This window comes from Heterodontus francisci, chromosome 11 (genome assembly GCF_036365525.1).
Source record: "Heterodontus francisci isolate sHetFra1 chromosome 11, sHetFra1.hap1, whole genome shotgun sequence".
Classification (NCBI taxonomy): domain Eukaryota; kingdom Metazoa; phylum Chordata; class Chondrichthyes; order Heterodontiformes; family Heterodontidae; genus Heterodontus; species Heterodontus francisci.
In genome coordinates, this window is record NC_090381.1 from 121,339,944 (window position 1) to 121,350,862 (window position 10,919).

Below are 10,919 nucleotides of genomic sequence, written 5' to 3' on the forward strand. Positions count from 1 at the left end.
GAGTAAGTTGTGAAGAGGACATAAGGAGTCTGCAAAGAACAAAGAAGAAAGAAGAACAAAGAAAATTACAGCACAGGAACAGGCCCTTCGGCCCTCCAAGCCTGCGCTGATCCAGATCCTCTATCTAAACATGTCGCCTATTTTCTAAGGGTCTGTTTCTCTTTGCTTCCTGCCCATTCACGTATCTGTCTAGATACATCTTAAAAGACGCTATCGTGCCCGAGTCTACCACCTCCGCTGGCAACGCGTTCCAGGCACCCACCACCCTCTGCGTAAAGAACTTTCCACGCATATCCCCCCTAAACTTTTCCCCTTTCACTTTGAACTCGTGACCCCTAGTAATTGAATCCCCTCGCATTTGCCCTGATTGAACTCCATCTGCCATTTCTCTGCCCAACTCTCCAATCTATCTATATTCTGCTGTATTCTCTGACAGTCCCCTTCACTATATGCTACTCCACCAATCTTAGTGTCGTCTGCAACGAGGGATATAGATAGGTTAAGTGAGAGGCCAAAGATTTGGTAGATGGAGTATAATGTGGTAAAGTGTGAACTTGTCCACTTTAGCCAGGATAGAAAAACAATATATTATTTAAATGCAGATAGATTGCAGAACTCTGAGATGCAGAGGGATCTGGGTGTCCTAGTACATGAAATACAAATAATACGCACAAACAGCAAGTGATTTAGAAGGCAAATGCAATCATAGAATCTTAGCGTTTAAGGCATAGAAAGAGGCCACTTGGCCCGTCGGGTCTGTGCCAGCTGAAAACTGATCCACCTATTCCAATCCCACCTTCCAGTATTTGGTCCGTAGCCCTGCAGATTACAGCACTTGAGGTGCATATCCAGAGTCCTTTTAAATGAGTTAAGGGTCTCTGCCTCAACTACCTTTTCAGGCAGTGAGTTCCAGACCCCAACCACCCTCGAGATGAAAAGGTTTTTTCCTCATCGCCCCTCTAATTTTTCTACCAATCACTTTAAATCTATGACCCCTCGTCACTGACCTCTCTGCTAAGATGAATAGACCCTTCACCTCCACTCTATCCAGGCCCCTCAAAATTTTGTACATTTCGATCAGATCTCCCCTCAGCCTTCTCTGTTCCAAGGAGAACAACCCCAGCCTATCCAATCTTTGCTCATAGCTGCATTTTTCCGGTCCTGGCAACATCTCGTAAATCTCCTCTGTATCCTCTCTAGTCCAATTATATAATGAGGTGACCAGAACTGCACACAGTACTCAAATTGTAGCCTAACCAATGAGTTATATATTTCCAGCATAACCTCCCTGCTCTTACATTCTATACCTTGGCTAATAAAGGATAGGATTCCCTCGGCCTTTTTAACCACCTTATCAACCTGTCCTGCTACCTTCAGGGATCTGTGGACATTCACTCCAAGGTCCCTCACTTCCTCTACACTTCTCAATATTTTCCCCATTAATCGTCTATTCCTTTGCCTAGTTTGATCTCCCCAAATGCATCTCCTCCCACTTCTCCAGGTTGAATTCCATTTGCTACTTTTCTGCCCATCTGACCAGACCATCAATATCTTCCTGCAGTCTGCAGCTCTCCTCCTCGCTATCTACCACACGGCCAATCTTTGTGTCATCGGCAAACTTCTTGATCATGCTCCCTACATTATGTCCAAATTGTTAATATACACCACAAAAAGCAGCGGACCCAGTACGAAGTCCTGTAATGTTGTTTATTGCAAGGGGAATGGAATATAAAAGTAGAGATGTTTTGCTGCAGTTGTACAGGGCATTGGGGAGACCACATCTAGAGTATTGTGTGCAGTTTTAGTTTCATGCTTATGAAAGGATATAAGTGCATTGGAAGCAGTTCAAAGAAGGTTTACTCAACCGATTCTAAGGATGAGAGGGTTATGTTATGGAGGAAACGTTGGACAGGTTGGGTCTGTATTCATTGGAGTTTAGATAGATGAGAGGCGATCTTATTGAAACATATAAAATCCTGAGGGGACTTGACAGGGCGGATGCTGAAAGGATGTTTCCTCTTGTGGGAGAGACTAAAACTAGGAGACACAGTTTAAAAATAATGTGTCTCCCATTTAAGGCAGAGACGAGAAGAAGGTTTTTCTCTGAGGGTCGTGAGTCGATGGCACTCTTTTCCCCAGAGAGCAGTGGAGGCAGGGTCAAAGAACAAAGAACAGTATAGCACAGGAACAGGCCATTCGGCCCTCCAAGCCTGCGCCGATCTCGGTGCCTGCCTAAACTAAAACCTTCTGCACTTCCGGGGACCGTATCTCTCTATTCCCATCCTATTCATGTATTTATCAAGATGCCTCTTAAACGTCGCTATCGTACCTGCTTACACCACCTCCCCCAACAGCAAGTTCCAGGCACTCACCACCCTCTGTGTAAAGAACTTGCCTCGCACATGCCCTCTAAACTTTGCCCCTCTCACCTTAAACCTATCCCCTAGTAACTGACTCTTCCACCCTGGGAAAAAGCTTCTGACTATCCACATTGTCCATGCCGCTCATAACTTGTAAACCTCTATCATGTCGCCCCTCCACCTCCGTCGTTCCAGTGAAAACAATCCGAGTTTATCCAACCTCTCCTCATAGCTAATGCCCTCCAGACCAGGCAACATCCTGGTAAACCTCCTCTGTACCCTCTCCAAAGCCTCCATGTCCTTCTGGTAGTGTGGTGACCAGAATTGCACACAATATTCGAAGTGTGGCCGAACTAAGGTTCTGTACAGCTGCAGCATGACTTGCCAATTTTTATACTCTATGCCCCGACCGATGAAGGCAAGCATGCCGTATGCCTTCTTGACTACCTTATCCACCTGCATTGCCACTTTGTGACCTGTGGACCTGTACACCCAGATCTCTCTGCCTGTCAATACTCCTAAGGGTTCTGCCATTTACTGTATACTTCCCACCTGCATCAGACCTTCCAAAATGCATTACCTCACATTTGTCCGGATTAAACTCCATCTGCCATTTCTCCGCCCAAGTCTCCAACCGATCTATATCCTGCTGTATCCTTTGACAATCCTCATCACTATCCGCAACTCCACCAATCTTTGTGTCGTCCGCAAAGTTACTAATCAGACCAGCTACATTTTCCTCCAAATCATTTATATATACTACAAACAGCAAAGGTGCCAGCACAGATCCCTGCGGAACACCACTAGTCACATCCCTCCATTCAGAAAAGCACCCTTCCACTGCTACCCTCTGTCTTCTGTGACAGAGCCAGTTCTGTATCCATCTTGCCAGCTCACCTCTGATCCCGTGTGACTTCACCTTTTGTACCAGTCTGCCATGAGGGACCTTGTCAAAGGCTTTACTGAAGTCCATATTGATAACATCCACTGCCCTTCCTTCATCAATCATCTTTGTCACTTCCTCAAAAAACTCAATCAAGTTAGTGAGGCACGACCTCCCCTTCACAAAACCATGCTTCCTCTCGCTAATAAGTTCGTTTGTTTCCAAATGGGAGTAAATCCTGTCCCAAAGAATCCTCTCTAATAATTTCCCTGCCACTGACGTTAGGCTCACTGGCCTATAATTTCCTCGATTATCCTTGCTACCCTTCTTAAACAAAGGAACAACATTGGCTATTCTCCAGTCCTCTGGAACTTCACCTGTAGCCAATGAGGATGCAAAGATTTCTGTCAAGTCCCCAGCAATTTCTTCCCTTGCCTCCCTCAGTATTCTGGGGTAGATCCCATCAGGCCCTGGGGACTTATCTACCTTAATGCTTTGCAAGACATCCAACACCTCCTCCTTTTTGATAATGAGATGACTGAGACTATCTACTCTCCCTTCCCTGGGCTCATCATCCACCAAGTCCTTGTCTTTGGTGAATACTGATGCAAAGTACTCATTTAGTACCTCACCCATTTCCTCTGGCTCCACACATAGATTCCCTTCTCTGTCCTTGAGTGGGCCAACCCTTTCCCTAGTTACCCTCTTGCTCTTTATATACGTATAAAAAGCCTTGGGATTTTCCTTAATCTGTCTGCCAATGAATTTTCATGACTCCTTGCTTAAGTTCCTTCCTACTGTCCTTATATTCTTCAAGGGATTCGTCTGTTCCTAGCCTTCCAGCCCTTACGAATGCTTCTTTGTTTTTTGTCATTAAATGTTTTTAAGGCAGAGGTTGACAGATTCTTGACAAACAAGGGAGTCAAAGGATATCGGGGCTAGTCAAGAAAATGGAGTTGTGCCCACAAACAGATCAGCCATGATCTTATAGAATGGTGGAGCAGGCTTGAGGGCCCGAATAGCCTACTCCTGCTTCTAGTTCGTATGTTAAGTCTACATACACCACATCAACCACATTACTCTCATCAACCCTCTCTGTTACCTCATCAGAAAACTCAAGCAAATTAGTTAAACACCAAATCTGCACTGACTTTCCTTCATTAATCCACATTTGTCCAAATGACTTGTTAAATTTTGTCCCGAACTATCGTTTCTAAAAGCCTTCCCACCACTGTGGTTCAACTGACTAGCCTATAGTTGCTGGGCTTATCCTTAGAACCTTTTCTGAACAATGGTGTAACGTTTAAGGGCGACACAGTGGCGCAGTGGTTAGCACCGCAGCCTCACAGCTCCAGTGACCGAGGTTCAGTTCTGGGTACTGCCTGTGCGGAGTTTGCAAGTTCTCCCTGTGACCGCATGGGTTTCCGCCGGGTGCTCCGGTTTCCTCCCACAGCCAAAGACTTGCAGGTTGATAGGTAAATTGGCCATTGTAAATTGCCCCTAGTATAGGTAGGTGGTAGGAGAATTGTGGCGATGTGGTAGGGAATATGGGATTAATGTAGGATTAGTATAAATGGGTGGTTGATGGTCAGCACAGACTCGGAGGGCCGAAGGCATAGAGAGATACAGCACTGAAACAGGCCCTATGTCGTTTGCAAATCTCCAGTCTTCAGGCACTAACCCATATCTAAGGAGGATTGGAAGATTAAGGCCAGTGTTTCTGCAATTTCCACCCTTCCCTTCCTTGGATGCATCTCATCCAGTCCTGGTGACTTATCAACTTTAAGTGCAGCCAGCCTTTCTAATACCTCCTCTTTATCAATTTTTAGGCCATCCAGTGTCTCAACTGCATCCTCTTTCACCATGACTTTGGCAGCATCTTCTTCCTTAGTAAAGACAGAAGCAAAGTACTCATTTAGTATCTCAGCTATGCCCTCTGCCTCCGTGTGTAAATCCCCTTTTAGGTCCCTGATCATCCCCACTCCTCCTTTTACCACGCCGTTACTACTTATATGCCTTTCAAAGACGTTTGAATTCCATAATCTTCCAATCCTCCTTAGATACGGGGGTGGTGCCAGAGAACTGGAGAATTGCAAATATTACACCGTTGTTCAAAAAAGGGTGTAAGGATAAACTCAGCAACTGCAGGCCACTCAGTTTAACCTTGATGGTGGAAAAACTTTTTGATACGATAATTTGGACAAAATTATCAGGAACGCGGTCAAACGTGAATTCATTAAAGTCAGCACATATTTGTTAAAGGCAAATCATGTTGAACTAATTTGAGTTTTTTGATGGGCTAACAGTGGGGATTGACGAGAGTAATGCAGTTGATGTGGTGTATATGGACTTACATAAGAAATACGAGGAGTAGACCATACAGCCCCTCGAGCCTGCTCTGCCATTCAATATGATCATGGCTGAGCTTCTGCCTCAACTCCACTTTCCTGCCCGCTCCTCATATCCCTCAATTCCTTGAGAAACCAAAAATCTGTCTATCTCAGCCCGAAATATACTCAGTGATGGAGCATCCACTACCCTCTGGGGTGGACAATTCCAAAGTTTCACGAGCCTTTGAGTGAAGAAATTTCTCATCTCAGTCCTAAGTTATTGATCCCTTATCCTGAGACTGTGCCCCAGCAAGAGGAAACAACCTCTCAATGTTTACCCTGTCATGCCTCTTCAGAATCTTCTAAGTTTCAATGACAGCTTCCAAAATGTGTATGATAAAGCGCCACATAACAAGCTTGTCAGCAAAGCTGAAGCCCATTAAATAAAAGAGACAGTGGCAGAATGGATATGAAGTTGGCCGAGTGGCAGGAAACAGACAGCAACAATGAATAACTGGTATATAGTGAGATTCCTCAAGGTTCAGTACTAGGACCCCTGCTTTTCTTCATCTATATTAATAATTTAGACTTGGGTGTACAAAGCACCATTTCAAAATTTGCAGCTGACACAAAACTTGGAAGTATGGTGAACTGAGGAGGATAGTGATAGAATTCAAGAGGACATAGACTAGTGGAATGGGCAGACACATGGCAGATGCAATTCAATACAGATTAGTACGAAGTAATACGTTTTGGTAGGAAGAACGAGGAAAGGAAGTATAAAATAAAGGATACAATTCTAAAAGGGGTGCATGAACAGAGACTTGGGGGAATATGTGCACAAATTGTTGAAGGCAGCAGGGCAGGTTGAGAAAGTAGTTAATATAGTATACGGGATCCTGGGCTTTATAAGTAGAGGCATAGAATACAAAAGCAGGGAAGTTATGTGAACTTTTATAAAACACTGGTTAAGCCATAAGTGGAATATTGTGTTCAATTCTGCGCACCACACTTTAAGAAGGATGGGAAGGAGGGTGTAGAAAAGATTTACGAGAATGAAGTCCCTCATTCCTGGAACCATTTATGAGGATAGATTAGGGAATCTGGGGCTGTTCGTCTTAGAAAAGAGAAAGTTGAGAGGAGATTTGATAGAGGTATTCAAAATCATCAGGCGTCTGGACAAAGTAGAGAGGGAGAAGCTGTTCCCATTAGCGGACGGGTTGAGAACCAAAAGACACAGATTTAAGGTGACTAGCAAAAGAACCAAAGGCGACATAAGGAAAAGCTTTATTTTACCAAGGATTCCCCCCCCACTGTGGTTGACAGGACCCTCAGCCGTGTCCGGCCCATTTCCCGCACCTCTGCCCTCAACCCTTCCCCTCCCTCCCAGAACCGTGACAGGGTTCCCCTTGTCCTCACTTTCCACCCCATCAGCCTCCATATCCAAAGGATCATCCTCTGCCATTCCCGCCACCTCCAGCGTGATGCCACTACCAAACGCATCTTCCCCTCTCTTCCCCTGTCAGCATTCCGAAGGGATCGTTCCCTCCGCGACACCCTGGTCCACTCCTCCATTAGCCCCTCGTCCCCGTCCCATGGCACCTTCCCCTGCCCATTTACCTCCTCTCTCCTCACTATCCCAGGCCCCATCTTTCAGGTGAAGCAGCGATTTACTTGTACTTCTTTCAATGTAATATACTGTATTCGCTGCTCACAATGTGGTCTCCTCTACATTGGGGAGACCGTGCAGACTGGGTGACCGCTTTGCGGAACACCTCCGCTCAGTCCGCAAGCAGGACCCTGAGCTTCCGGTTGCTTGCCATTTCAACACTCCCCCCTGCTCTCATCTCTGTCCTGGGATTGCTGCAGTGTTCCAGTGAACATCAACGCAAGCTCGAGGAACAGCATCTCATCTACCGATTAGGCACACTACAGCCTGCCGGACTGAACATTGAGTTCAATAATTTCAGAGCATGACAGCCCCCCATTTTACTTTCATTTTTGGTTATTTTTTCTTCTTTTTTTTTTTACATTCTTTTTTACAATCTTTGTTTTGTATTTATTTCATTTCATCTTAGTTTGTTCAGTTTGCTTACCCACTGGTTTTTTTTTCAAGTTTGCACTTGCTGCTGTTCAGTGTATTCACACCTAATCTGTACTAATGCTTTGTCTTTCAACACATCATTAACATATTGTTTGCCTTTGCTCCATGACCTTTTGGTCAGCTATGTGGCCTGGTCCAATCTAGACCTCCTTTGTTATCTCTTGCCCCACCCCCACCTCACTTGCTTATAACCTGTGACTTTTCTAATATTTGTCAGTTCCGAAGAAGGGTCACTGACCCGAAACGTTAACTCTGCTTCTCTTTTCACAGATGCTGCCAGACCTGCTGAGTGGTTCCAGCATTTCTTGTTTTTATTTCAGATTTCCAGCATCCGCAGTATTTTGCTTTTATTTATTTTACAGTGAGTGGTTAGGAATTGGAATGCACTGCCTTAGTGTGCAATAGTGTCAGACTCGATTGTGGCTTTCAAAAGGGAATTGAATAAGCAGATGAAGGAAAAACAAAAGCAGGACTACAGTGAGAGGGCAGGGAAGTGGGACTAGCTAAATTGCTCTTGCACAGAGCTGCCATGGACATGACAGGCCAAATGGCCTCCTGCTGTGTTATGATTCTGACTCCCAAACCCAGAGTGCCAGTTGACTTGCAGTAATGTTGCACACACTTTTACTCTGTTCAGATGTGTGAGTTTAATTGCCTTTGCTGCCAATTCCAGGTGGGAGCGATGCCTGTCAGGGAGATTCTGGGGGTCCAATGGTGGCTTTGGACAAAAAATCAAATCGCTGGTTCCTGGCAGGGACGGTGTCGTGGGGAGACGGCTGCGGTGAGGACAACAGATACGGAGTTTATTCCGATGTCAAGAAAAGCCTGAAGTGGATCAAAAACGTAACAAACGTCAAAGACTTTTGATAAATTTTTAGGACCAATAACCTCAAAAATATTTTAGAAATAAAGTTGTTTATATAATTTTTACTGCAGGTTTGAACTCTGTAGAACAATCTATTGTAAATATTTTGTTCTTTTGGGTAAATTATATAATTTATAACATCAAAATGCAGCAATATATTTGTGTGAAAATGATGAAGGTGATCAGAAACATTCAAAGTGCTGTGAATCTGGTCTTTTAATAAAGAAATCTTTTTAGCTTTACCGTATGTTCTGGCTTTCAATAACCTCCCCACCGCTCGCCACCCAACTCGTGCACCCAGCGTTCCCACCTCGGTCAACATCTTGGGTTCCCCATCGACCAAATGCTGGATTAGAGCAGCCATATTACCCTGGGGCAATATGAACAGGTCAGTGACTGTACAGCTATTCACCTCATCCCACCAATCCCCTCCATCATCTAAACTCCCAATCAGTCACTCACCCGGACAAGTGCAGCCACAACATAAGAAGGGGAACAGCAGCATAACTGTAATGTTACTAGACTAGTAATCCAGATGGCCAGACTAATGCTTCAGAGACACGAGTTCAAATGCCACCACGGCAGCTAGTGGAGTTTAAATTTAGTTCGTAAATCCAGAATAACCAGCTCGTCTGGAAGGTATCGTCGACAGTCCTATTAAGTGGTACTTACTCAGCAATAACCTCTCTGTTTCGGTTCCACCAGGGCCACATGGCTCCTGACCTCATTACAGCCTTGGTCCAAACATGGACAAAAGAGCTGAACTCAAGAGGTGAGGTAAGAGTCTCTGCCCTTGACAATAAGGCAGCATTGAACGAAGTATGGCATCAAGAAGCCCTAGCAAAATTACAGTCAATGGGAATCGGGGGAAAACTCTCCGCTGGTTGGAGTCATACCTAGCACAAAGGAAGATGGTTGTGATTATTGAAAGTCAATCATCTCAGTCTCAGGACATCACTGCAGGAGCTCCTCAGGGTAGTGTCCAAGGCCCAACCATCTTCAGCTGCTTCATCAAGGACCTTCCCTCCATCATAAGGTCAGAAACGATGTGCAGTCATCAGCAAACAATGTTCAGCACCATTCGCAACTCCTCAGATACTGAAGCAGCGGGCATCTAAATGCAGCAAGACCTGGACAACATTCAGGTTTGGGTTGATGTGTGGCACGACTGTAACTTGCCACTTCAAGTGCCAGGCAATGACCATCTCCAACAAGACAGAATTTAACCATCTCCCCTTGACATTCAATGGGATTACCATTGATCAGAAACTGGACCAGCTATATAAGTACTATGGCTACAACAGCAGGTATTACGACTGCGGCAGGAGCAACGCACTGTCAATTCAGTCCCATCACTCCACAGGTCGCAGCATAGTATTCAGTTTTCACACCTAATCGGGAAACAGCCAAATTAAACACTCTAGTAACGCCACACCGCACCCCCCCACAGAATAAACAGACCAAATCAGGTATCTTTACACAACAACGAATTAACTATATATTAAAAACGAAATCTTAAACACTATTAAGATAAACCGATATCTAAAGACCTTACAACTTTTTTCAGAGAGAGAGGACGGAAAGGCCTCAACGCAAAAGAGGGACAGAGAGCGAGAGGGCGGAGAGGCCTCACCGCAAAAGAGAGAGAGAGAGAGAACGAAAGAGAGAGGGCGGAGAAGCCTCCCCACAAATGAGAGATAAAGACCTGAAAAGCCTCTCCGCAAAAGAGAGAGAGAGAGAGAGAAAGAAAGAGAGAGAGAGGGCGGAGAGGCCTGCCGCAAAAGAGAGAGAGAGAGGGCGGAGCCGCAAACTACAGAAAATAAACCCGACACAACTGCAGGTTAACGGCACAAACCCGCAAATTACAGCAAATAAACACAACACAACAGCGGGTTAACGACACAAACCCACAAACTACAGCAAATAAACACAACACAACAGCAGGTTAACGACACAAACCCACAAACTACAGCAAATAAACACAACACAACAGCGGGTTAACGACACAAACCCACAAACTACAGCAAATAAACACAAGAGCGGGTTAACGGCACAAACCCACAAACTACAGCAAATAAATACAACAGCGGGTTAAGGGCACAAACCCGCAAACTACAGCAAATAAACAACACAACAGCGGGTTAACGGCACAAACCCGCAAATTACAGCAAATAAACACAACACAAGAGCGGGTTAAGGGCACAAACCCACAAACTACAGCAAATCAACACAACACAACAGCGGGTTAACGACACAAACCCACAAACTACAGCAAATAAACACAAAAGCGGGTTAACGGCACAAACCCACAAACTACAGCAAATAAACACAACAGCGGGTTAACGACACAAACCCACAAACTACAGCAAATAAACAC

The 10,919-nt window shown here is 45.0% G+C and overlaps 1 protein-coding gene across 5 annotated transcripts in view; it reads left to right on the forward strand.

The window, feature by feature from the left end:
• Positions 1 to 8,738, forward strand: part of masp1 (MBL associated serine protease 1) — a 354,556-nt gene extending 345,818 nt beyond the window's left edge. For all 5 annotated transcript variants that reach the window (XM_068042858.1, XM_068042861.1, XM_068042860.1 and 2 more), the window contains one exon: positions 8,351 to 8,738. In XM_068042858.1, the coding sequence (XP_067898959.1) occupies positions 8,351 to 8,544 (194 nt within the window). In that variant the 3' untranslated portion in view covers positions 8,545 to 8,738. The remainder of the gene's footprint in view (positions 1 to 8,350) is intronic.
• Positions 8,739 to 10,919: the final 2,181 nt, after the last annotated feature.